The sequence below is a fragment of the Suillus plorans genome (genome assembly GCF_016647745.1).
Source record: "Suillus plorans strain S12 chromosome Unknown HD556scaffold_4, whole genome shotgun sequence".
Lineage (NCBI taxonomy): Eukaryota > Fungi > Basidiomycota > Agaricomycetes > Boletales > Suillaceae > Suillus > Suillus plorans.
Window position 1 is genome coordinate 1,064,610 of NW_024537388.1, and position 25,988 is coordinate 1,090,597.

Below are 25,988 nucleotides of genomic sequence, written 5' to 3' on the forward strand. Positions count from 1 at the left end.
CAAAGCACACAACATATCAGCCTCGTGGCTTGTCAGTGATTATATCGGTCACACTAAAACGGGACGAGCGTCAAGTGAGCAACTTAATTTCGCATTTTCTTCCCGCTCTCATCTCAGATTCTCACAAGTCTTGCTCCTTCTTTGGCTAGTGGCCATGATCTTTTCCCTTTAACTACTCCTTTGACGATCTTTGATTCCACGTCACGTATCATATCGCACTGCGACTAAATCATAGTGCTTTAAACCCTCAAAAACACGTACGGTATGTCTAAGCCTTCGGGTTTCTCACTATGTCCGCCTAGGCTGCGGAATATGTCATGTACTTGAAATTTTTGGCCATATTCACTAACCCTATTCAAATACTAGAGTCTGGAATCTGACGAACATACCACGCTTCAACAAATCATCCAAAAACCTCTTTGACATTCTTTCATTACGCACGCACCCTCGACATTGGGTATCACCCTCCCTCGCAAGTTTCAGACATGAGTTGTAGCCGGCCCCATTTACTACCTTCAAAACAATATATCTCCGCCGAAGACTGTGATCTCCTCGAGTATGTCCACCGTTACAGGCATCAGTTGGCACTCGCTGACGCATTTGCAACAGCCTTCTTTGTTCTCGTTTCAACGTCGCAAAGACGACGTTAGAGCCGGCATCCGAGATTCCGACAACCTTAGACATGCGCGTCAAACAGGATGCTCACATTCCTTCTCATGTCATCGCCGTCTTTGACATCCCAGAGAGCGAATGGGACTCATCTTATCAGCCTCTCTTGGTACCCATTCGTGTCGACCTCTTCACCCGTGGTTTTCGCTCCAAAATAATTCCACTCAGCCCACCTGGTTCTACTTTTCCGGTACCCTATTGCGCTGAAAATGCCGACGGGCAATATGTGACACTCCCCGTAGTCCCACTACTTGTCCCGCACGCTCCTTCCATCCCTCTACTCTTCCTCTTCGGACTTGGGCTTGAAACACGATCACATCTGCTATGTTGCCGCCTCCTCCCCGCTGAGGTGATAGGAGAATTTCCTGCTCCTCCCACCATGGCTAACATCATGGCAACGCTGTGCAACGACGAACAACTCCGAGAGCGTAGCAAATTCAATCAAGGACTATGGAAGAACATACTGTCTTTAGGACCACGAGACTCGCATTTCATCGAGCTTGCCCAGACAGCGTGGAATGTCACAGTGGAAGCACGGCGAATCCGACAGCGGAACACGGCGTCTCACATCATATCGGTCCCGAATTGAGAGAACTCATGTCCGTTTTAACGTTTTCCCTTTTCATTCCGCTTTGCTCATCTCGCTAAAATGGCCTTTATACGACACTTTGCTGAACGAGGATCATGATTAGCTTCTGCTTACATCTCACTTACTTTACGCATCGCAATAGATTTGCTAATTCTTTACTCCGACGTTCTTTCATCCCCCTCCGATCGCTAATATCCTACGTGTAGATAATCATTAATTTCCTCGCGATGACAGCCGAAAAGAGTAGAAAAGTAATCTTGAGGTGCGTAGTGTTGCAAATCATTAAGTGAGGTCACCGCCCGGTGCCGTAGTGGACGCCTGTCATCCGTTGTTGGATCCTCCCTTTTCCGTCATCGAAGAGGCCGAGGTTGGAAAATAAACACACCTAACTTTTTGCGGTGCTGGCACAATGCTGGCATACCTATTTACGGTTGCTTGTGCAAGGATAGCTAGTATTCGAAACCCACATCGATATTCTAGCCAATGTCATGCTCCTGCATGATTAAACTAGTACACACACAAGATGAGGTACTGTATAACTCGAAAGATAGTCCACAAATGCATAGAAAAAAAAAACAAAGAAACACCTAGCAGTTCACCCCCTCACAAGTCCATCTTCTCCCCATCCACACGACTCCGCCTCCTCGCATACTCGCTCCTCCTCGTGCGCTTCTTTGCGCTCATAAGCACATCCCCACCCACTTTCGCCACACCATGCGACTGCCCGACGTTCATGCCCATGCTAGACCGTATCCTTGGCATGCCGGCACTCGCATGGGAGCTGGATGCACCCACACGTGGCCTCGGAATAGCACTCGCGCCAGCCTGCTGGGCCTCTCGTTGCGAAGCCAACTTTGCAATCACCTTTCCCCTAGATATACGTGGCCGCCGTCCGAGCATAACCTTCGGCTTCGGCGGAATTGGAGGCTTTGCGGTGGCGAGCGTAACAGCTGCTGCTGCAAGGGACATCCGAGGCGGTGCCCCCGAAGGCTTCGACGAAGGGCTGATCGGCGCCAAGGGCTGGCTGAATATTCGGCCCTGACTTCGGGGGACCATCGGGGAATTCACCACATGTGCCATTGCATCTGCTTCTTTTTCCTGTTCTTTTCCTTTCTCGTTGATCCTATCTTTCACCTGGAGTGGGGAAAACGACGGCACTGGCAGCCTGCTGGTCTTGGCCAATGATGATGCAGTTGGCGCCGTGAGGGTAGAGACGCGAGCTCGAACCGTGCCAATGGTTGCACCTCTTAATGTACCAGTGAGAGAAGTCTTTGAGCCCATGGAGGATACGTGTGCATTATTTGTTCGCGAAGCAACACCGAGGGACGAAGCAGAGTTAGTCCTACTATGGCTCATCCTACTTGACGTCCCTGGAGCAGGGAACTGAATTGGAGACTTCGACATCTGGGATGACGTTGAATCAGCTACTGGTGCAAGCGAACTCCCGGAGGGCATCCGTTTGACATTACTGACCGATGGCACACACTCTTTAGGGACGGGTGGCACTCCCGAAGAGCCAGGGATGATCAAAGGTTTTTTGGACATCGACTGTGCTTTTGGCGGCTCTTTGGTTACTTTGGAGGACATAGATGGGGCTGGAGTCTTCGTCTGAGGTGCGGGTGCGGGCTTTGCGACGAGGGTGTTTGGCTTCGACCCAGTTGTTCCGCGATTCCAAACATTCGAGACGATATTCTTTGCGGAAGAGAGGAAACCGAACCGTGATGTTTGCTTGGGTGTCTCTGTAGGTTAAAGTCAGCAGAGTTGATTCGAACCATAATTTGTTCGGACAGTATCAGAATCTAACTTACGGACACCCTTGCCTATACTTGGCCTACCCATGCTGCTCCGCCTCTTGGCTTTGTTGGCATCTAGCTTCCGACGAATGGCCTCACGTTCCTTAAGCTTCTTTGTCTCTTCCCTCTCCAACTCTGTATCCTCAATAGGGTCGATGCAAAAACGTTTAGACTTCCGCCTATCATTCTCTTGCTCATCTTCCTCTTCGCCGTCATCATCGTCATCATTGTCGCCAAATCCTCCTGGTACGACCTTCTTCGAAACTGGGCGTAACCTCACACTTGAGGTAGAAGGAACGCGATCCTTCTTCACCACAACGCTCGACTTACGTGTCTTCCCAGTGATGGAGGCGGGCCCAGCGGTGGTCTTTCGCTTGCCCAAAACAGGTGCAGCGTCTGCGCTAGATAGCAGTCCGCGTCGCGCAGCATAGTGGCTCGTGATGCTGTCCATCTTATCGAATTGTGCTTGGTGCGCTTTATCGAATAGCTGACTAGAACTAGCTTTCTTCTCCTGCTGCAGGTCCTCTGTAATAGAGTGTCTTGACGTGGACTGTTGCTGGCGTCTCAAAACATCAAAGTCTACGTTTGCGACGCCCTCCGATCTAAGGCGCGCGTTCATGTCGTCCAACACGCTTTGTGCCGCACTTCGAAATTGCGCGTTTGAAAGACGGTGCTGAGGATTAGGAGATCCAAAGATGAAAGGCTCAGAGCGGGGTATTCCCAGTTCACCGCTGGTCTTTTCTGGGGAGCGCTGTGGGTGAAATGAGTTCGCATCCTCCCGAGCGCGAGTAAGCCTTGGCGCTGGGGAAAATAAATCTTTTGGGACGTCAGATGGCTTTTCGTCAGACTTCGGGGTAGCACCTGTATTGAATTTCGAACGCGCTGGCGTGGATGACTGGAGCGTGCCGGAGAAATCGACATCGATGTCCATGTCGGAAGTATTTGCAGGTTCAAAGGCAGAAAATGTTGGAACATCTGGGTATATGCGCTCGCGTTTGGCTCCTCCAGGCGAGAGGGGCCATACACCGCCACCTTCTGCTCCCCCAGGCGTTTGGGGCACAAGATCAAAGGATGTCTTGAATGGATGTAACTTTGGCGGGGAGAACAACGAGTTATTAGGTATGTTTGAGGCGACTAGACGGATTGTAGTCGTTGCAGGCCCCTGAGATATACTGAGACGGGCATTGTCTGGTGCTGGGAGACCTGCACGAGCGTTCTGTCCTGGCACGGGCTGAACTTCGGGCTCCGGCTCAGTCGGAGCCGTGCTCTGCGATTTGCCACTTTGCGTGGAAGTGAGAGAAGACTTCGATGAAGCGGTTGTGGTTGTTTCAGAAGACACATTCCCGCGTTTCAGTCCAAGAGAAGTGGCTATGGCTTTGAGAGAGGAACCAACACTTGAAGCTGAATAGCAAGTTAGATGTTTTCATTTTAATAGCACCCGAAAAGAGTCGGCTAGATACCTTTGCCCCCGTTTGTTCCAAACTCTCCTGCTTGTGTGGCATTACGCGCCTGGTTGTTTTTGAGTGTACTCGCAGCATCTTCATCAACTTCTGCAATGCTGTCCATGACAATCTCCCATTGTTCACTCGGGCGCGTCAGTGCAGATGAACTGCTCCCTTCCTCTCTCGCAGCATCTTGTTCATCTTCACTTTTGTCGCTCCTAGCTGCATAGCTCAACGGATCATCAGGCGGAAGTGTCTGTGCGTGTAGCTGGAGACGCTCGACGAGATCCTTGTTCTTTCCATTAGCTTTGATACGATGAATCTTGCATAATTTGACTAATTGGTCACGTTTGAGGGAATTCAGAGCCGGGCTATTGAAGAGAATTTGGGTGGTTGTTGCCATCGTCAAAGCATTTGATAAAACCAAGTTGAGCCTATAATCCAGTTCAAAATAGGTCACCTGATCGCGTTGCATCACGTGACTAACATTGTCTACGATATCGATAATCAAGTGCCGGGGTGCCCGACCGGTACCTGCACGAATTTGTGTATTCATGCCTATCCAGATATTCCTGAGCCCCTCTATCCAACCAAAATGTGTTGGAACCAGTTCCCCTTCAGAGTATACGAGACTACAAGCTGCGGCCTCGGTGCCTTGGGTGCCCCCTCGACTTAGACTTCTGAATGTCGACTTTTCCGAGTCGACTCTTTCAAGTCGGAGAAGGGCACTATGGTGTGTCTGATGCAAATTGAAAAAATGCTTGTAGCAATCTCCCTATTTGAAGTGAGCCATCAATGCTTGGATATAACAGGATGCAATATTATGACTCGGGAAGAAACTGTATGAGTCCCCTCAATGGACCACAATATTCATCGTTGCGATTTCCTTGACGCTGGTGATCTGGAAGGCACTCTAAGTATATAGCCTAGTAAAGTGGGTGAGTAATTAAATGTTAAATATAAAGGTTTCAACTTGTCTCGACCCTTTAAATTTCCCTTCGTTTGTTAAATCGTTAATTTTTTGTTTCCCGCCGAAAAAAAATCCAGAAGGAGGCATAGGTCTAACAAGTTACAATATTATGAAGTTCAGTTCTTAACTCTTCGTACGCGTATACACCCACCAAGTATACGCCGACGATTTGTTCTAGGCGTATCACTGCGTTGCGGTTTCGTTGCCATCGGCCCCGGGCCACCCAGCTTGTTGTTGGTGATGTCTCAGTCCATATATTAGACCATTGTAATAGTTATTTTTACGAACCGTTCAACTATGGATTTATTTTGTTTCACTCTTTCTACCTCTCTTTACTTGTTCTGTGTTTTCACTTGCATCTCCACTCCCTACTCAAACGCATACCATTATTCAGAACAGTGCACAGGAACGGCTGTCCTCTGTACTCGAGGGTAGCCATCTTTTGCAGCGATATCATCAACGGGCAATTTTTGCGCCACCTGTTGCCCACCAAACTCGCGGTCGTGGTGTTTTTTAGACAACATTCACGAGTAGTGAACACGGCACCTCCAGAAACCAAGGTCAGAATGGCCAAACATCACCATTGCCACCGTCGACGGCGACCCCCTTCCTGCCTCAATTAATGGAAGGTACCAGGAGTTGACTTGGCTTGTTGATGCACGAATGGTAGTAGGGCATGCCCTTACTAATCGTGCCAGGTGAGCTGCCTGTCGTTGGCTACCTGCCACCTGCTCTCCCGGTGGCGGTACATAAACACGTTCTCACATTCAGGCAACTATTACTCTTTCTTCTTCGTACAGCCTGATTTTTCCGCGGCCTGGAGACTAATATTGATAGTAGCAGACAGATTTTGAGCGGATCACGGTCGCATTTTGTGATCCACGATCCGGCCAAAACCCGCGTGCTTCCCTTCCACTGGCATTGCATTGGAAACAACTACGATCCTTTTACCATATGAAACCCTCTACTACGATATTAGTGGCAAGGTCGCCAACTTCGTAGCAGTACCTTTTTGTCATTTTAACAACGCTGACTGTGACATTGTCGACGGTGAGTCTTTGTATGGACTAACGCTAGGACTAACGCGTTCCGACAGAATTCAGTCTCGACTTTGTTATTTGATTGCGCTTAAGGTCCAGCAGCCTCTCATCACATACTCTCAGGCTCAAGCCGCTGCAACTCTCGGCGACAATGCAGGCTTATCTAATCTAATTGTCACGTGGACCGGTGACAATACTGTTTCGATCGCACATGAAGGCCTAGTTGATCAAAGGGTTCTTGGAGGTTCTCGGCTACAGTTTTTCAGGGACAATGGAGCATCAAACTGCGGTGGATTTCAATCGCGAAGATGTGGATACACCTATGGCGATGTGGCAACAACAGCTAATTGAAGCCTTTCAACTGGAAACAATTGGGAATATGCCGGTTACGGACAATGAGTGTATGCAATCGGTGGATTGCTTTCTCGATGCTTCTTTGGTAGGTCCATGTTTGCGCATATGGGTCCCAAAAAACTTCCAAAAGCAGCTAAAATTTTGCTAGCAATCTGCTTAAGAGGAAATTTCGAGCGTGACTTGATGGATTGCTTTTGAAACGTCACGTCACAATCCACTCGTCCCTTCTTGTTCCCTTGCAGGTTTATAAAGGTGCCCCTCCTGTCATGGAACCCTCAGTCAAGTTCCCCTCGAAAAACGCGTCCGTCATCTACTTGCATTCAACCCCTCGAAGCCCTTCAAGCTTCCTTGCCATTTAAGCCGCTATTTTCAGTTCTTCCGCCTTTATCACATCACAATGGTCTCGCAAACGGCTAACTACGTTCGTCACATCGACTCGGAGAACACTCCTCCCGCTACACGCATTACTGCGAAACCATCCAAAGTTCGCACCGGTATCCAGGGTGCCTCTCGTCGTCGCCGAGCTCTCGTTTCAGGCGGAGCCCATTACCTTAGGCATGCAATTGAGCATGCCAAGAAGCGCAAGGAGCAAACTCCGTCCAAAAGCCCTCTTGCTCCAGTGCGGATGGATGTCCCCACTATTTCTCGCGATGTCGAGATGGGAGACTCAACAACAGTGTCTAAGATCATCTCCCTTCCCAGACTCCTCGCTCGACCCAAGCCCACTGAGATCCCGGTGTCCATACTTCAGGCTGTGGCACCTGAACTTGTTCACACCCATATTGATTACATTCGCGATGGACTAGAATGCCTCGGGCCCGAGTAAGTCAAGATTCATCTGGTAGTCGATCGATCATCTGACGAATCCTTTTTCAGCATGCTCCGTGTCCTTGCAGGGATCAAAGCTGAACCTGCTTCCAATGTCCTCCCGCGGGAACTTTCGATAATTGTCAACGATGTTTCGTCTGACGTGCCCACCCACATGTTCGCGGTCTTCTCATCCCGCCAGCCGGCCCCTGCTCGCCGTCGTCGCGTCACGTTGTTTCCTGCACACAATCTCGTTTTTGCTATCCACTGCGCGAACCTTCCGGTTCTACCTACTCCAGCACCAGCAATCGCAGAGTGCGCAGGCCAGGTGATCAAAGTGCCAGTGGTTCCTTTGTGCATCCCTGCCCCTGAGGTTTTCCCTCAGCTCTCCTCATTCCTATATACGAAGCGTATCGACCACCTTCTTGGGTCACTTATGCCACTACCCACCCCACCCCAACTCTACCTCGATGATCCTACCACTGTCATGCCTCTTCTCAGACAGTTCGCTCAGAAAATTGCCGATACATATACGGTGAGCGCTCTGCTGCGTCACATTACCAAAGTGCACAGCACGTGGCGCAATACGGTTGCACTGGGCATCGCCGACGAGCGGCTCTGGTGTGCCCTCGATACGGCATGGGAAGTGCTCCTCACGTCCCTCGCAATTTCCACGGGAAAACCTGACCTCATGACAGAGGGCGCGTAAATAGGTCATCTTTCATATCGTCTGCCATTGAATTGTTTAGGATTTATGATATTTCTCACCCTCTCGCGCATGAGATCGGTAATACTTCCATTGACGTTACGTGTATGATTACGCAGTTAACTATCGTCAGTACCATAGAGGCAACATTTTATTATTGATATATATGTGCAATCGTTGTGCCAATTTTCATTTGCTGCCCTTTCAAAGTAGTATCTATCATTGGGCCAAAGTTGCAATATATAGTAGAAATTTGGAAAACGCCTCATAGCTCATGCAACAACACATTTTAAGTTTTCTACTCCGGACCTTCGAAGCTCTATAGCACTGTTTTCCTTGTGAAAATAAGGACGGAGAACATATATATATAGCTTCTAATCTATCACTCGAAGTTGCCTTTTTCACGTAGAGTAAACAAAGGAAGGCGGAGTTTTCGAGCAAAATTCCTCAAAATTCTGGATCCACTCTGCACGAAGTTGCTGTGTCGTTTTCGGGAGTGTGGAAGATGACGGTTGCAAATGATCGCGGGAGGCGTCTGGGAGGCAGCGGTCAGCTCACTGAGCTCAGCCACCATATCAAATTAGTTCCGTCTACTAGTAGGGTATTGCACGAGTATATGAAGGTCACGGTGTCCGTCCTCTGGTCCAACAGTAAACACTTGGGAGAGTTGCGTGAGCGGTTTAAGCTCCTTGGCATCATCCGGGAGATCCAACTTCTCCTTTTTCTCTGGGTCAATATCCAATATCGACCTTATATGATAGACCACAGACAGGAGAGTCACGCGAATTGGTTCCGCGGGATCAAACGTTTCGTCCTTACATATTGTAGATATGCATCAGCACTAACTTGCCAGATCGTGGCATTGGGTCACTGACCTTCCATAGCTTAAGATGCTTAGCATCGACACCATCGAATTCATGCTTATTTTCTTCTTTGATAACCTTTTTCAGGTTACTGACAGTGTCTGTCTGTAAAATCTTGACTGGGAAGATGTGGCTGGGGTCGTCATCTAAGACTAAGCAGTTGAGGTGGATGGACGGGTAGTCGGCTGGTAGAGAACGTATTAATCGTACCACAATCAGTATGGATGAAAAAGTGGCGATAAATTACCAGCAGGTGGCGGTTGTACGACGATGTGTTGCACAAATAGATGAAGGTGTTCATCCTCCTGTCTGACGGTGAACACTTTGGAGAGTCGGGTAAGTGGCTTAAGGTTCTCGGCGTCATGCGGGAGATCTAACTTCTCCTTCTCCGGGTCGATATTAACCTTCAAGTTCCATATCGTCAGAGACTCAGCACCACCAACTTCCCAGACTGTGGCATCAGATTACTCACCTTCCATAGCTGGAGAGTGTCTGCATCCACGTCACGAAATGCATTCCTCACTGTTTGCTGACGGTATCCGTCTCTAAAATCTTGACTGAAAACGTGCGGCTGGGGTCATCGCCCAAGATGAAGCAGTTCAGTTCGAAGTTGAACTCCACTGGAACAAGAGTAGGCATGATGGGTATTGGTACTTAGCTATTACCGATCGGGCATCGTTTGTTGACTGGAATCACATTTTCCACGAGTAGTACGTGATGTCCGCAAGGCACTACTCGTCTCTCGCTGCAATACACATATCTCTCAACCCGTCATTCGCAAATTGCCACTCTCCCTCGACGACCTCACGCTTGTAGTGGATGCTTTCGCAAACTCTGATATCTATGACGACATCTCGTTTGTCGCTATGCTCGTCACTGGGTTCAAGACTCTTCAACGCTTGGTTTGGCCTGTCACGCTCAAAATTCAGTCTTGTCGCAAGTTAGTCATGTACTTTACTTTATCAATTGCTTTTGGCACAGCATGAGGGACGGAACGATCCTTTGGCACTTCTCAGCCGATATGCGTTTGTCCGTAACCAACGATTTCACCGTCATCCGTAGATCTGGCTCACTGCACTACGCCAGTTCTTTTCGCCTACTATTTCTGGACATTCGATGGGAGGCGCATATATCGCTATAGCTGCAACTGGTGCTGTAATACAAGGCTTGAATAGCAGCAGAACGCTGGTCCTCGGATGAGTTCCAAAGATACACTCGGAAGACATCTCATCCATGGGTTTAGGGCACCGTGGCTCCTCGAAAATTGACAACGCTGCATGCTCGTTTCGATTCTGTATTATCCATTGCCTCGACTGTGCGGTATTTCTCGAGAGTGTCGTCTGATATTGGCCCATCACTGGTGTGCTTGTCGTCTCGTCTATATATAAAAAGGAAGAGAGAAAAAATATGATAAATTTGGAATAGCCCTATTATAGTGTTTTTGTCGAGACTCGCGCGTAGATCTCTCCCTTAAGTATCTGCCTCGCACATTTTGTCCTCAGCGTTCTCGCTGACCGGTAGTGTACGATATGATCTGCGAGTGTACAGTTTCTCGTTGTCAAAACGGTCCTCCGAGTTCGAGCAAATATTGAGCTGGACTCGGCTTGCCCTAAACCCTGTCTACTACGAGTGCCACTTTCACTTGATTACAGTGACACTGACACTGACGCCAACTCGCTCATGGTAATTCTACTGTTTCTTATGTTTTGCATCGGCATATCTTTGGCAGCACCATTTGCACACCACCGTGACTGAGGCAAGAATACGTGTATCGAAACAGAAGGCTTCTAGCTGTACCAGTGGTAGCAGTTGCCAGCCACACTTCCCCGACTTCCCGGTCTCACAAGCAGTGGTCGACAGCACATAGGATCTTGTCCGTGTATAATTAGCATATACAAGAATGTAGACAAGGCAATGAGAAAATGATCGGAAGCGGAAGTCCGGGACTTGGTGCGCATGTACCGCCGTCGATCTAATAAAGTCTGTGGCGCTGATCTGGGGGGAACCTGCTATTGAACCTAGTAGTGATACAAACACTTTGTTTTTCGAAGCCAATAAGTTCGAGAGAACAACACAGAAGTGCGCGAAGGTGCTCAACTTGAGGCTTGAGGTGAGGCTAGGACCGCTAGGTGAAGGCTTGCTTAGTATTCACGCTACTGCCATTGATCAAAAATCTTATCATAGCAACAAAGTTTTGTCTGTCAAACTGTGGAATTCAATGGTTGGCTGTGAATATTGCTGTGCAATCCATTGACGACTACGGGCAACCGTGCATTCGAGGACTGGCCTCGGACCCACAAAGCCACAGAGGTCACCTGGTAGTTGTCCTCTTCCACAGTAGACTGCCTTGAATTTGACGCAAGTATTCGCAAGTGACTGGTGAGTCTTGTCCACTAGTGTAACCGGAGCCAACAACTTCAAGCCATACATCACCTTTTTGCAGGCTTTCAAAATGCCGCAAGCATCAAATGCCTACTTCATTTGAATTTATATATTCTGGTTCACCGGAAGAGCGGACAGTAAACCGTTATCAATCATTCAAATCTCGCAGTTTAGTTCATAATGTTTATCCCCTGTGGATCTCAGGTAGGTCTGTTCGGGCCGCATTGGCGGCACGGAGATTATGATGACCTTCGACGACCTTTGACGAAGATGCAATCTTAGCAACATCATTGACCCAGCATCTTCACGGTAACCTAGCGACTCCCTCTTCGTTTCCGACACTAATGTATATGGTCGCCCAGTACCTTTGTACTTGGCCTCCTTCACATCTGTCGCTCTGTTTCGTTGCAAGCACAACAACTGCATTGCGGTATGTATTTATCATCCCTGGCGACGTATGCTGCCGTAGTGTCCATTTTTTCTCCATCACAATCATATCTCCTCACTTCTCGGTCGCTGGGACCTTCTACTGACTTAACTATCTCAAATAAAGTTATTGCGCCAGATGGATTTTCACGCTCGTAAGTGCACCCACAATTATTTATGTTCGTTCGACGATGTTGTGATTTACCAGGACAACACTTGCCGGAGGAACATTTCCCGGTCCTCTGATCAAAGCTAACAAGGTATCAATTTCACCTGCATCCTTTATGTGTTTCTAAAGTTTCGCATATAGGGAGACCACTTCGCCATAAACGTAGTGAATAAGCTAGATGATAGCTTTATGCTCACAAGCACCAGTGTTGTGAGTGACCAAATCTACCTGTATTTTTTTGGTAGTTAAATGATATTGCAGCATTGGCATGGGCTATTCCAGAACGGAACGAACTATGCAGATGGTGTTTCATTCGTCACACAATGTCCCATTCCCCCAAACTACTCATTCCTTCACGCCTTTGATGCCCCGAATCAGGCTGGCACTTACTGGTACCATAGCCATTATTCCACACAGCAATGGTTTGTCGACTCAAACTTTTCTGACAAGATGTTTTGAGATCCTGATATCCAGTGATGGTCTCCGTGGCCCTTTGGTAATTTATGATCCCGATGATCCCCTGTCTTATTTGTATGACGTCGATGATGGTAAGTGAACGAACATATAATCATAGTATTTAGCTTAAATCATTGCTAGAGACCACAATTATTAGCATTGCCGATTGGTAAATCCTAAAATTCATTTCTAGTTGCCTTCTCGTCATCTTTCCACAGGTATCATATCGTGTCCACAATTCTACGTTACATAATTGGCGTCGGCCCGGATTCAACGTTGATTAATGGGCTTGGTAGATATGTTGGCGGGCCAGAATCCGAACTTGCCGTTGTCAACGTCGAGTATGGAAAGAGATACAGGCTGCGACTCATTGGGATGTCCTGCGAGCCTTCATTCAAATTCTCTATCGACGGACACAACCTCACTGTGATTGAAACAGATGGTATACTTACTGAGCCACTCTTAGTCGACTCGCTCCGGATTTTCGCTGGACAACGGTATTCTGTCATCCTCACAACTGATAAGCCAGTGAACAACTATTGGCTTCGCGCGCTTCCAAGTACCACTGGGTCCACGTTTGACGGTGGCCTTAACTGCGCCATCCTGCGATACAGAGGTGCACCAGCTGCAGATCCAGCCACGGACTACACAGACAGCACCATGCCGATGCTCGAGACGAACCTTCATCCCCTCATTAATCCTGGTGCAGCTGGAATTCCTGAGTATGGCAAGGCGGAAATCAACCTGAACTTGGTCGTCGATAACATCGGTGGACTGTTTTTTATCAACGGTGCTGTCTACGAACCTCCCATCGTGCCAGTACTCCTGCAAATTCTTAGTGGTGCACAAGATGCCACCGATTTGATGCCCATAGGAAGTGTTATTGTGCTGGAGGCTAATAAAGTTGTGGAACTGACCATGACTACAAACGGCTTCGGCGCACCAGTAAGCAATATTCATTCCGTAATTGCATAGCGTCTGATGGAATTTAGCACCCGATCCACTTGCACGGGGTTTGCATTCGGTCTTTTTGGTGCTGAAACATTCTGACAAACATCCAGCACGCATTTGATGTCGTACATTCAGGTGGTGCCAGTGAATTCAACTATTTAAATCCTGTGCGCAGGGATGTTGTCTCTAGCGGTGCTGCAGGTGAGAAAATGGTCATACGGTGGGTCACAGATAATTCCGGACCTTGGTTTTTGCACTGGTGAGCATCCCAGCCCATTTGCATAGTTTGTACTCATCCTCCGACAGTCACATAGACTGGCATCTCGATGCGTGAGTCTTTTGGCCAAACTTCGTTACTATGAGACTCAGTACCCTAGTGGCTTCGCGATTGTTATGGCTGAGAGTCCCACTGAAACCCAGACACACCTGAAGGGATTACCCAGTGGGTATTACGTGGGATTTGGTCGTACACGACTCATCGCGATTGTTTCCTAGCTGCCTGGGGAGACCTTTGCCCTGCATACGATTCGTTGACATCACAATTGGGGGTGGTCGACTCATATGCAGAAGCAGCTAATATAACGACCTTGCTTCTTCCCGATCACTAAAGACATTTTCACCAGCAGGGCTGGGGGAAAGCGCAAGAAAGGGTGGTTCTATATTGCTTAGAACAATTGATGACACCGAGGAACATTTGCGCCTCACATGAGACATTCATACAACCTACGCTCTGTACTTAGAATGCCTAGATAGAATGCCCAGCAATATCGAACAAAGTGTTTTAATTCAGTACATGGGTAGTGCCGCATCATAGATTGTCGACAGGAAGCTCCTATTGCATGGCGGGCATCGAACAAAATTAATGCACACTGCTGAAGTGACTGCAGCCATGTACAGAATCAGCTTATATGCAGCGCACAGTCCAAATAGTTCTACTCAGCCACCAATTACTGTACGAGCATTCTGCAATGTACAAGGTTCTCAAATATTAATAACTGTCACGTAGCATACATCTTCCGGCAAGACCCCACTCCCTCGAAGCCTAAGAGTATTTCCAGAAGGAATAGTGATTAATGTGTGCGGTGTCAGGTATCGATAACAAGTACATGATAGAGAGATCGACGAAAGAGCGTGCATCATCTTAACTCTACGTATATCAACATAGTAATTCCATCCTTGTAGTCAATATCAAGGCTAGCGTTCGTGGTCAAATGCTCTTGGGGTTGCCACCTGACTTCGCAGCCAGGCTCACAGCAGCGAGCTTCTCACTAACATCGATACCCTCCGCCGCTTTCCCATTTGGACCCTTTGCAATAGATATATCGTCCTGAGACTTGAGCGATCGTTCTTCGTCGGCGTTGTGATGGTGAACGACATTTATATCCTCGAGCATTTCCTTTTCAGACTCTTGCTTGAACTGGTACAAATCATCGTTCAACTTCTGCGCCTCTGGTGACAGGTGATGGACGAGCGATGTCATGCGCCTCATCGCCATCATACCCAGCACGGCTTTTCGGACTGCAAGTTACGTTGCTCAGTAATTTCACGAGTGAAAGGGGAAAATGAGACGCACATGTCTTCTTTGCATCGAACGCCTTCCTGACGTGTGGCAACAAGTCTCTTGGCTCACCCGTCTCGTTCTCGACGAAGTGAGGTACCTCAGATGTGAGCCACTCGTGCTCAAGCATCTGTGCTGCAGTCGGGCGTTCGTCGGGATCGACAGTCAAGCAAGTGGCAACAAACGTCCGCGCAGTGTCAGAGACAAGGGACCAATACTCATCTGTAGACGTATGAGGTGGCTCGGATGGCAAAAGATAGAAGGAACAGACCAGGCTCGAACTTATAATCTCCGGCGATGATGGCTTCCATCTCTTGTCGTTGGGTGTCACGATCGAAAGGGGTGTAACCTATACCAAGCTTTCAGCACTGAAATCATTACAAGCGTGTCATATATGCGTACCAGCAAGCAGGAAATACGTGATTACGCCCATGGCCCAGACGTCGACAGGTTTTCCATGACCCGCTAGAAACAGTGTTAGGATAATGGTGAATGTCGTAGAATCACATTGTCGCACTCTTTTTGAAGATCTCGGGCGCCATGTACTACCAAAGCGTTTTAATCCACGTGCGGGAGCCGAACAACTCGAACTCACCCCAGGCGTGCCGCAAACTTCCGTCAACATGCTCAACTTGTTCTCCGCCATGACTCGACTAAGACCGAAGTCTGCTATCATGATTTCCGAAGTCTTCTCAGGCTTCGACCGGAAGAGTAAGTTCTCCGGCTTGAGGTCACGATGCACGATCCCACAGTCATGGATATATTTAACTGCCTGAAATATGGTGCGGACGAGCCCAGCCGCGTCACTTGCGTGTGGAATTGGTGATGTGTGAAATGGGAAATAGGGGATACTCACGCCTCAGTGTATTGTCCCCTAGCACATATGCTATCGAAGAGTTCGCCACCAGTGCAAAGATCGAAGCAAAGGTAGAGGTTGTGTGATGTCTAAAAATAGAAATGGAGCATTTGGTCAACACGCTGTACAAGAGCGTGTTCGCTGTGCACGGACCTCGAAGTAGTCGTGCAGTGTCACAATATTTGGGTGACCACTCGATATCCTCTTCAATACAGCGATCTCGTTGCGGACCTGAAGTAAAACGTAATCAGCACTGTTGGTCCGATGTTATATCGCAAAAGAAGAGGGAAAGTGGTTGCGGGCCTGCAAAAGTTTGGATCTGGCGGCTGGTAGATCATTGGACAGAATGTGCCCTGATCAGCGATCGTTATCGAAATCATCGCAGCGCGCTTGTTTTTCCCATGACTGACGCGCTGTAACGTTACTTGACAGCATGATATAATCAGACAATACAGGTTCAAATGCAGGATGCGCCCGCAGCGGCAGCGCAGCTAAACGATACAAAGCGGGATAGCGTATCCATGCTCACCATGTGCTCCCTCCCTTCCATGAGTTTCTTGTTAATGACTTTGCAAGCATAGTATTTGCCTGTCTTGATGTGTATGGCCTCCTTCACGATAGCATATGTGCCGCTTCCAAGCGTGCGACCTGTGCGGTACTGCAGCAAGCAAGCAGATGATGTCAGAACGAGAAAAGCAAGAAGAGCGATAATGCATGCGATGAGGGACAAACTATCCCCTCCTTTCTGGATGATAACTGTGGGCGGCAGGATTCAATCACATACCTGACAAGGAACGGTAGCAGATTGAGACGGCATGATTGCTCCCTGAGCGTAAGAGTCCTGATTCTTGTGGTCCGATGAAACGAACAAGGGGTAGATGGAGGAATTGGAAGAAGATGAGATTTAGAAGCAGCTGTAGAGCAGACCAAATCAAATCGCACCTCAATGACAGACTCCGGTATGCTTTCCTTTTCTGGGGGTGGCGGCGGCGGCGTGGGCGGCTTGCTGACTTGCTCTGGTTCCTGTTGTGGCTCTGGCTCCGGCACAGCAACGATGGTCGGTGGGGGCGATGATGCGACCGAAGAAGTTTGCTGTTGCGGACGCTTGCTCAATCCCACTGACGCTGCCAACGTAGAAGTCGAAAACCGCTGCGAGGGCTTTTGAGGCGGAGTGAGGGTTTGCGCACGTCTCGATTTGCGCTTTTCTGCCTGCTGGCTCACGTTATTCCCCATGCTGTCGCGTCAGGACTCGAAAAATGTCAATAAGTCGGTGAGGGATGGTCACGGCGAGGGACGAAGCAGTAGGCTCACTGCCTGGAATTATCAAAGGTCGAAGGGTATCAGGTAAATATATACCGTTTAAAATACGAGTGGGCGCTTCGCTGACCTTCTATGTCGAATTCGAAGCACAGGTAATACTTTGCCAAGTTGCCGCAGAGCTGTGCACTTCGACTGCACTGCGTTCCTGACAAGGTCTCTCTTCGTCCCTGTAACCTGTTCTTTCGTCGAACACCTTACTCGACCCGAGTCAAGTTTTAAGCTTAAGGCTGGGTAAGAACCTGCTGGCACTGGCTATGCTAGGCAAGAACACGAGGTTTTCATCTCGGATCCCCGCCGCTTACAAGCGAGGTTCACCAATCACTGCAGGTAAGTAGCCCTAGCTGGATTCGACTCCGAAGAATTAGCATTTCACACTAGTACTCTGTCCTCCACAAGCCGTGCTCCATATTGATCAAGTTGTACGTCAATTCACCGGTCTGCATAGTGATTCCCATATTGATGCAATTTAGTTACCAGGTGTCTCGATACCTGTGTGCCGTTGGCTGGACAAGTCAGAGAGTCATTAACACTGGTCATTCATAAGTAATGTTCGAACAGTCAGAGGAACCCACAGCTTCAGACGTGTTTGACTTGCGCAAAATTTGGTAGACTATGTCCTATCATGTCTTGACCAATGACTCGGACTCTGAATCTACCGATTGGCACCATAGTGCACGGGATCATTACGAGGTTTTTGGGGCATTACTTAACTGATAGTACCGGACCAATCTAAGTAAAAGGTAAGGTTTAGGGAGAACAGTGTGGAAATAATCTTGACGCGAACAACGCACGTCGCAAGCCAAGATCAGCACACTTCCGAGTCGTGCCCATAGAATCTTCCAAACGTTGTACTGATCTGAAGTACAGGTCGAAACAAAAGGGGCTACAATAAAGGGGCGACTATGCAGGCTACCGTCCAAGTAATAATTAATAATACTTTCCATCATGATGCATCTTGTCTCGGAACCTTAAATGGCATGCTTGTGACTGTCACGCAATCCAAGGACATGAGTGCAGAGTCTGAAACCACGAATCTTCACTCCCATCAAGTTTGAACTTGCTACGTTTGGCCCACATAAGCTCTATTAACTATGCTCAGGCTCGCTCAGTGTGCTACATCTTGCATTCATGAACATCGGCTGGCTCAGAAGCGGTTACGGTCCCGAACTTCTTGTGCGTACCCGAGTTCGTGATATAGTAGCCTGCCACAAATTAGTTTTAACGTAAACTCACGTACAGCCCAGAAAACCAACGGATCGTCCCGTTCTTGCTTTCTTGCATACTTGGATGTGGACTACGACGAAGAACATACCAGTTTCACTAGATTTTACCATATCTCACCCAGTTAATTGTCACCATGCTCATCCGTCTCGTCCCCTCCGTATCACATGGCACTGTTCTCTACAACGTCTCTTTTCCGATCAACATTCCTAATTTGCCTACTCCCCCTGCGTGGTCAAACCAGTTACACCATCTGGCCTCGGTGTTATGCCTCGAACCTCCCCAGAACATTCATGTGTTCGACCGTTCAGTTGGTCTGGTCGCCCGGATAACTGAAGTCATGTTCGATCTACCAACCAAGGAGGTCGTCGTGAACTTCGTTGATGGGCGCATTGAAAAGCTGCCTATGAACTCGCACTGCATGCAGATGCTTCAAGGCGTTCTTGACGACGTTAAAACGTGCACTGAACAGGAATCTCGACGAGATAGCTTCGAATACGCCACCTCCACTAGCATCTGCAGCAATGCGGTCAGTTCTCAGGATATCCCTAGCGCCCCCCCGAAGTCTCCGAAATTGAGCAGGCATAAGAAGCAGCGCTCCCTGCTGTTTTCTTTGATCTCGTACGTATTGTCGTGTTCCTTGTGCTTTCTCTAGACTGACTTGTTTTGGGCTGCTCTTCAGCTCGTTGGTACCACGTTCCTTGTCTCCGCCCCCGGCCCCTCCTCCATCACCTACCACACCCTACCCCTCGTCTCCCTCTCCCCTTCCGCCAATCCCCCCTATTACACCCCGCAATACATCATTTTCTCCCATCCCGCAATCTCCAGTCTCCCCCTGTAACCCCGCTTTCCCACCATCAACAGATCCGCCAATTCTCCGTCGTCGTGCACGCGCTACACTTATAGATGCCTGGAGACGACATGTTGTTTGCGCGCTTTCGGCTCACAACCATTATGCAGGGTACACTGAATGGGTACTCCGTGGTATGGCTACCAGTGCTCGCACCGAACTGAGGGAAATCGAGAAATCCTGGCAGCCTGGGCGCGGTGCGACTCGCAGACATGGAAGGATACAAAGTGAAGGGAGACTCGCTCTTGACTTTGGTGAGCGCGGCTCTGAAGAGACGCAAGGACAATGGCGTGTACCTTCGCCATTTCTTGACGAAGTCGAGGGTGAAAATGATGATTGCGTCGTATATCCTCGTCACCAACAAGGTTTGGTTGATTCCATTCTAGAATGCTGTATTTCTGAAAAGCTCGTAGCACACGAATGCGGCGCAATTCGCCATGTCCGTAACCCAAGTGCATGCGATGAACTGGAAGCGTATGCTTTTGAGTTCAGCGTGGAGAATGGCAGCCTCTTACGCGAGAGCTTCGGCTTTGGAACTGATGTTTTTGGTGATGTGTGGGATGATGATGACCATGTCGCTTTCGATAATTTTGGCGCCCTGCGCCTAGGAGCGGAGTTCACCTTCGACAACGGACAGCTCAATTTCAACGAGGATTTTGGAAGTGATTACGAGGGTGGCGACTATTATGCTGACATGACATTTGCTGCTATGCCGTCCGATGCCACCGAGGAAGATGAGTCAGATGAAAGCCAAACATCTTTGCGTACCCCCGAGGACGGTGAAATGCTACCTCTGCCGCTCCCGGCTACATTACCAAGATTATCTGAGAACGGTTCATGCTTTCAGCAGCGCAGTCATTTTGACGCTGTTCCGACGGTTGTCTCAAAAACCACTTCTTCCCGTCCAAAAACTCGACCTCTTCGTCCAAGCCCCGGAGATCCTTCTGCTGCGCCGCACATATGTGCCAAGCCCACTACCGCGGCGCCATGGAACTGCCGATCGGCGATGCATCCACAGCAGTTATCCACGCATTTCCCTTCATCACCGTCTCGTCTGCCCAAGCGCATGTCCATTCCGAACGCGGAGGAACTTATTTCCACTCGTGTTGCCTTACTTTCACGAATTCGAAGTGCTCTAACTTATGTGCGTACTCGCGCACGCGAGGAGCATTGGGGCTTGTTATGGTCACAAAGCTCTTTTGGGGGTGGATTGATGGACCCTGAATCTGAGGGGCAGCTTGAAATTAGGGCACGCAGGCGTGCATGGAGTGCAGGCATCAAAGTCACTGCGGCTTCTGCGCCAACCTTATTTTCGGTCGCTGTCCAGGGTTCTAGCCCGGGTACGAGGGTATGGGATGGTTCGGTCCCATCTGCTGTGCATATCCCTTATCGACCTCCTGGACTCATACCACCTGTGAAAAAGGTGAATGGACCGATTATCCCGACTGGCCTTGTGTTAGGCAGACCTGTCAGGCGGTCACCATTAGCCATGTATGTGTGGAGCGCGGATGATGTGGCCAAGAAAGACACTGGTCGTCACAGCAAATACGGAGATATTGACCTGAAACGTGGTGGAGGAACAGCGGCTTTGAAGCGCCCCCTGCGTGTTTCATTCCTCGAAAGTCCCACTAAATTGCTTCCTGTTCGTGAGGAAGGCGACGACGAGGAAGGAAGAACCTCCAAGATCGACTTCCCGCAAAGCCCTACGTCGCCGACTTCACCTGAAGTTAACTCAGGCATCACTCCGGACGAGAGATATGGTATCAACCAGGGTGATGTCAGTGCGACTGATGATCCATTCTTTTGTTCTCCCTTTCATGCGCGTGCGCGGACTACGAGCATGTATCCTTGCTCTCAATCCTCGCAGGAACTCCCTATGTTTAGGCCAAGGACGCCTCCTCCATCGTATCAGGCTGCCATTGGTGAAGATAACACCGATGATGATGACGATAACGACGATGAATCCGACAATGGAACACTCGATGCCTGTGCACTTTTATTCCAACCTCTTTCAACGCTGTGCTTGACATCGCCCACAAAAACTACACCTACACGGCCTCCGCTAGTAACAGCTCCGCCATTTACCCCTCGAGTTCGTGCTGTGTCCTTACCCACGTGCCCACGTCGCCCACGTAGTCCATCTCTCTCTTCGAGGTCAACCGATGAGGGTTATCAGGATCTGTCGCAGGCTTACGTTGCGCCACCACCAACCACCCCCATTACGGCAGCGCCAACCATTGCAGTGACTGAGTCTTACCTCACTTATGCGCACCTTCATGCCCCAGTGCCTATCAGTGGGAAAGCTAGCGTGACAAAAGGCATGTGTGAGAAGGGAAAGGGAATAGCCAGCCAGGAGGTGGTCTTTGAGCGGAACGGGGAGGAATATACTCTGGGTCTGGAAGTGGCATTGGGTAGGGCAGAGGAGGGACGCTCAGTCTGGTGAAAACAGAAATGCAGTTCAATAGAACCAAAACTTGGGAACCGACTACTAACTGCTCTAATCCTTATTCATGTCTATCATGCTTTCTTTCGCACTAGCTTTCGCGTTTTCGCCACCATGTAAGTGCGTGTTATCTTCTGGTGTACCTGCGAGCTCATCTGTTTCTTTAGAGGATCTTAATTGACACATCTCCGGCTTCCGCCTAATAGTCAGCATTATAATAATGCTTTTACCTAGACCATCAGATATATTGATCGAATCTACTGGTCATGTGTCACTTAGTCTCAGCAGGCCTGGAACTTTCATTGCTTAATGGATCCTCGCACACGGTCATAAAATTCATTCATTTTGAGCTTGACGTGTTGCACCCGTTGTGCACCCGCCTTCCTTCGTCAATGTGCACGTGGCATATACATTTTAGCTAAGCATCAGTCGCGTTTACCAAACGCCGCTCCCTACAAGCAGACGATGACAAAGGCGGGTTGCCACCGTCCACACGTAAAGAAAGAGCATGGAAGCGAACCGATTTGGCACGGATCACAACCTTGATGTTGAACTAGAGTTGTGATAGAGTTGCCGTGAGTGCTCGGTAGCACTGGACGCAATTAATTCTTCAGTTTGCCGTTGATCGGTGTCCCACCCCACCCCCAAATCAATCAACTATGTAAGTATGTACGAAATCGTGATCTATACACGCTCAAATTAGATAACAATAAATCCCCGTTACATAATGAGCTTGCAGGTACGAACGGAGAACGTTGTGTTGCTGAATATGAATTTGTCTCACTGAGATAAAATTACACTGCGGTGGGAGTCGGTGATTAAATATGTTATTCCCCTCACCCCATCTTCGAGGAACGCCGCAGAAGAGCCGTCGAGCCTACTACCACCCGAACACCCTATTTTTGAAGATCATCAGATGATGATGCACCGAGATTAAGCGAACGCTTACTCCTCGTGCATCTCAATCCCACCAACGGCCCAGCGTCTTCCACCATCTACTTGAGAAATCGCGTGCGCGACATCATCACCCATACCCGTTGGGCCGCACACGCCAACCACGACACCTGTGATGTCCAAGCTGGCCTTGACATTAGAACCGTAAGATACCGCACGCGACATCACTGCGTCAAGGACTTTGGCGATCTTTGGACGTCCTGCGGTGAGTGTGAGCCCTGGTGGGAGGAAATCCTTTCCCGCGGGTTTCTCGGATGTGCGCGTGTAGTGGACAGATATTTTGAGTGGCGTGTAGATGCTTTGTTGGATAAGCGCCGTTAGTTGAGGGACAAGTGGAGTGAGGGAGGCTAATGGGTATGAGGAACGTTCAGTCAATACGGTAACAATACGGACCAGAATCTTTAACACTCCAAATGACTTCTATAATTTTTACTCGACTGGCACCTTCCGAATCTCTCTAGCAGCAGAGGTTGAGACAGGAAGTTAAAAATGCTCAATTTGACTTACTTGTAGGATGTCCTGCACAGCTGAGAGAGCAAAGGTAATCCCACTTCCGCCAACAACGAATATCGCGGCAGAGTAGCTCGCAAATACGCAATGACCTGGTCCACCTACACGACAATAAACAACCATTAAAAATGCCTGTTGCCACTTACCGTATGGTCCTTCAATCATAACTTGCACCGTCCTCCCATATGCACCTTCATCTGATCCGTACCCCGCAGCTTTTGCCATATCATACAATCTCCCTGTCCACCCACCGGTCTTCTTACACAATAACACCATGCCTTCAGGTGTCTTCGTAGCGGTAGCAATGGTAAATGGGTGACTCTCTGCCCAACCGAACCATCCCATGGCGGAGGAAAGCACACGGAGGCGTACGTGTTGTCCTGCCCTCCAGCCAGCATTGAGCTGGGGAACTTCGATACGTGTGAGCATGAGATCTGGAATAGGACGTATGCGTGCATTAAACACGCGTGTTTTCATAAATCGGATGAGGTAGTCGAGGCTGATGATACCGGCGGCTGCAATGACGTATGGCCAGACGCCAGGTTGATGAGCATGAAGCTGGATATGCATTGTTAGAAGCTGGCAATGGCATGGACGCAATTTGGGCTCACAGCTGGGAGAAAGAAGACGAATAATACGACATGCGAGCAGTAGAAGAAATTGTATGCCCGTCGTCTGAAGAATGGGATCGAAAATAGGTATATAAGATCTACAATGACGAGCGCAACAAAGGCCCATATGTGTGGTGACATGCGAATGTTTTGAGAAAATGTATGATCGATCGTCCATTGATAAACTAGAATGAGGGCGACCACCGGACATCAGCGCTGAGCAATCACGTCCTTCTCAAACTCACTGTAACCAATCGAATGTACGTTAGATGCAATCACGAGGAGCGTCCCCGCAAACCTATGGATGTAGTTGAGCTGTGGAGAGTCCGTAAGAGTTAACCCGAGAGATTACAATCACTGACCTTCTCATACCCGAGACCAAGAAATATACCCAATATATTATTTTTTGTCGCCAACAAATATACAACAGGAATCTGGGACATCGCTACGAATCCAGTACGCAACGGATCGGCAAAGGGGTTTGACTTTAGGAATCCAGCATAGACCAGAGCCGCAGAATAGATCACCAGGATCAGTGCCTGACCAACAGAGAAGCCAGCGTCCAGTCTGTACCTCAGGATATTAGCGAAAGTTGGGATGCGCGAGGACCATGCGCAGACATGGGGTGGGAGTGACCAGCCTTCTTTCTTTGCCGCTGGGTGTCGAATGAGATGTGCTTCGGAATGCAAGGTGTGTGATTCCTCCGATGTAAGGTTGTCAGCTGTGGAGGGGCCGGCTGAAGGAGATTGTACGGAGCGCATAGGGGGCCTTGGCGCTCGACGCTCGAGCGGGATGGCACGGAGGATATGTCCATGGCGCCATTCTGCGGCGCGGGAGAAGCGTGCAACAGCACGAGGGAGCGCGAACAGGGCAAACACACCGGCAAGTGCGAGAAGGAAGACATCGATGTGGAATACAAGTTGGAAGGCGTTCACGGCAGGAGAGGTACTTGATACTGATAGTGTTGTGGCTTCCATGTTTGGAATGGTTCAACCTGTTGGATCGGTTGGAAGGTGAGGCTAGCAAAATGAAGGTATTAGAATAAGTACGGGACCACACCGCGTCGTTGGCTAGTGTGAATGGGAATCTTGGATGATGAGAGGATGTTAAAGGCGACTTGCATTCAAGTCTATATGGAATGCAGATGGATAAGCATGCTACCTGCGCCGGTAAAGCATGGAAGCGATGATCGATATGGAATATTCATGAAACGTGTTTGCATCGTGTCAATCAGTCCGAGTCACAGTGAGGGAGTATTGATGCCATTAGTAGGCATACAGTGTGGTTGTACTGCGGCGGAAATGAACACCTGGCCTATGAATATTATCAACCGAAGTTAACCTGCCGAGGAGATGAGTTCGACGTGCTGCATGCACTTTGTTACTCTCACTGTACTTACATGTCCAATGATTCCGTCCTGAAAAGGTTCGTGTGAAATCTCGTGGATCATGTCGGGTCTTGTATCGAAGCTAGTCTGCCAGGATATAGGCCATAGCAATATTTGGAGAAGGTGAACTTCAGGTATGGTGCCTGGCACCTGCCCATTAACTCCGCCTAGGTTATCTCCCTTGCCAGCGGCTACCCTCATGTCCCAAAACTTTGCCGTTGTCTTGCATGCCAGTGCTTGCAGTCATTCAATTGTCAAATGCGAGTCCACCCGCTTGTTCTATGTAGTTGACTCGCCACACGACTCTTTCAAAATATTCGTGAAGCAATCAACTGAAGCCATCGATCCTTTTCACCTCTCTTAGGCTGCGAACTCAAACATGTGTGAGCTTCATCAACTGCGGACGAGGGATTATGCTGCCCGCTGGCAGCAGTGGTGGCCGACGATATGCTCACAAGCCATTAGGGAATTGTAAATCACAGATGCATGCCTCTCGTCTATAAGATTTCCCGCCGACTGACCCAACCGCACGAATAGAGACATCACCATAGTCAGTGCCAATCTGGCGTTGAATCAATATCGTCTTGGTCGGTGTTCCGCCGTCAATTTCAAGGCTCAAACACATCTGCTTATCCAATACATTGACATTACATTTCGTGGT

The 25,988-nt window shown here is 49.0% G+C and overlaps 8 protein-coding genes across 8 annotated transcripts; 4 read left to right on the forward strand and 4 right to left on the reverse strand.

Moving 5' to 3' along the window:
• The first annotated feature begins 300 nt into the window (after positions 1–300).
• On the forward strand, positions 301–1,686 carry HD556DRAFT_617593 (uncharacterized protein). Its single transcript, XM_041311104.1, has 2 exons — positions 301–556; positions 610–1,686. Exons 1-2 carry the CDS (start codon positions 486–488, stop codon positions 1,256–1,258), a joined length of 720 nt encoding a protein of 239 aa, XP_041166276.1. The 5' UTR covers positions 301–485; the 3' UTR covers positions 1,259–1,686.
• Positions 1,608–4,898, reverse strand: HD556DRAFT_1330902 (uncharacterized protein; the record flags this gene model as incomplete). Its single annotated transcript, XM_041301745.1, has 4 exons — positions 1,608–2,662; positions 2,732–2,997; positions 3,067–4,452; positions 4,512–4,898. Coding segments are annotated over 4 exons (2,840 nt in total), but the record flags the coding sequence as incomplete, so codon positions are not given.
• A 2,836-nt stretch (positions 4,899–7,734) lies between these two features.
• HD556DRAFT_1226732 (uncharacterized protein) lies at positions 7,735–8,373 on the forward strand (the record flags this gene model as incomplete). Its single annotated transcript, XM_041297102.1, has 1 exon — positions 7,735–8,373. The coding sequence occupies one exon, from the start codon at positions 7,735–7,737 to the stop codon at positions 8,371–8,373; it is 639 nt and encodes a 212-aa protein (XP_041166278.1).
• A 577-nt stretch (positions 8,374–8,950) lies between these two features.
• Positions 8,951–9,872, reverse strand: HD556DRAFT_1303909 (uncharacterized protein; the record flags this gene model as incomplete). The annotated part of the gene is made up of 5 exons (XM_041299634.1): positions 8,951–9,184; positions 9,246–9,418; positions 9,481–9,684; positions 9,706–9,725; positions 9,757–9,872. The coding sequence occupies 5 exons, from the start codon at positions 9,870–9,872 to the stop codon at positions 8,951–8,953; spliced, it is 747 nt and encodes a 248-aa protein (XP_041166279.1).
• A 2,082-nt stretch (positions 9,873–11,954) lies between these two features.
• Positions 11,955–14,513, forward strand: HD556DRAFT_618450 (laccase). Its single transcript, XM_041311106.1, has 12 exons — positions 11,955–12,196; positions 12,250–12,301; positions 12,352–12,420; positions 12,472–12,632; positions 12,685–12,758; positions 12,808–12,835; positions 12,885–13,611; positions 13,659–13,679; positions 13,728–13,876; positions 13,924–13,947; positions 13,995–14,059; positions 14,113–14,513. The coding sequence occupies exons 1-12, from the start codon at positions 12,048–12,050 to the stop codon at positions 14,223–14,225; spliced, it is 1,632 nt and encodes a 543-aa protein (XP_041166280.1). The 5' UTR covers positions 11,955–12,047; the 3' UTR covers positions 14,226–14,513.
• Positions 14,514–14,824: 311 nt separating this feature from the next.
• On the reverse strand, positions 14,825–16,848 carry HD556DRAFT_1226737 (Pkinase-domain-containing protein; the record flags this gene model as incomplete). Its single annotated transcript, XM_041297103.1, has 10 exons — positions 14,825–15,135; positions 15,191–15,397; positions 15,447–15,524; positions 15,578–15,640; positions 15,693–15,720; positions 15,771–15,981; positions 16,032–16,120; positions 16,185–16,262; positions 16,561–16,689; positions 16,816–16,848. 10 exons carry the CDS (start codon positions 16,846–16,848, stop codon positions 14,825–14,827), a joined length of 1,227 nt encoding a protein of 408 aa, XP_041166281.1.
• Positions 16,849–18,307: 1,459 nt separating this feature from the next.
• Positions 18,308–21,973, forward strand: HD556DRAFT_618353 (uncharacterized protein). The gene is made up of 4 exons (XM_041311105.1): positions 18,308–18,536; positions 18,591–19,193; positions 19,255–19,787; positions 19,836–21,973. The coding sequence occupies exons 2-4, from the start codon at positions 18,709–18,711 to the stop codon at positions 21,863–21,865; spliced, it is 3,048 nt and encodes a 1,015-aa protein (XP_041166282.1). The 5' UTR covers positions 18,308–18,536; positions 18,591–18,708; the 3' UTR covers positions 21,866–21,973.
• Positions 21,974–22,810: 837 nt separating this feature from the next.
• HD556DRAFT_1226722 (uncharacterized protein) lies at positions 22,811–24,917 on the reverse strand (the record flags this gene model as incomplete). Its single annotated transcript, XM_041297101.1, has 7 exons — positions 22,811–23,166; positions 23,213–23,276; positions 23,327–23,430; positions 23,476–23,887; positions 23,941–24,125; positions 24,186–24,255; positions 24,303–24,917. 7 exons carry the CDS (start codon positions 24,915–24,917, stop codon positions 22,811–22,813), a joined length of 1,806 nt encoding a protein of 601 aa, XP_041166283.1.
• Between the last annotated feature and the right edge of the window lie 1,071 nt (positions 24,918–25,988).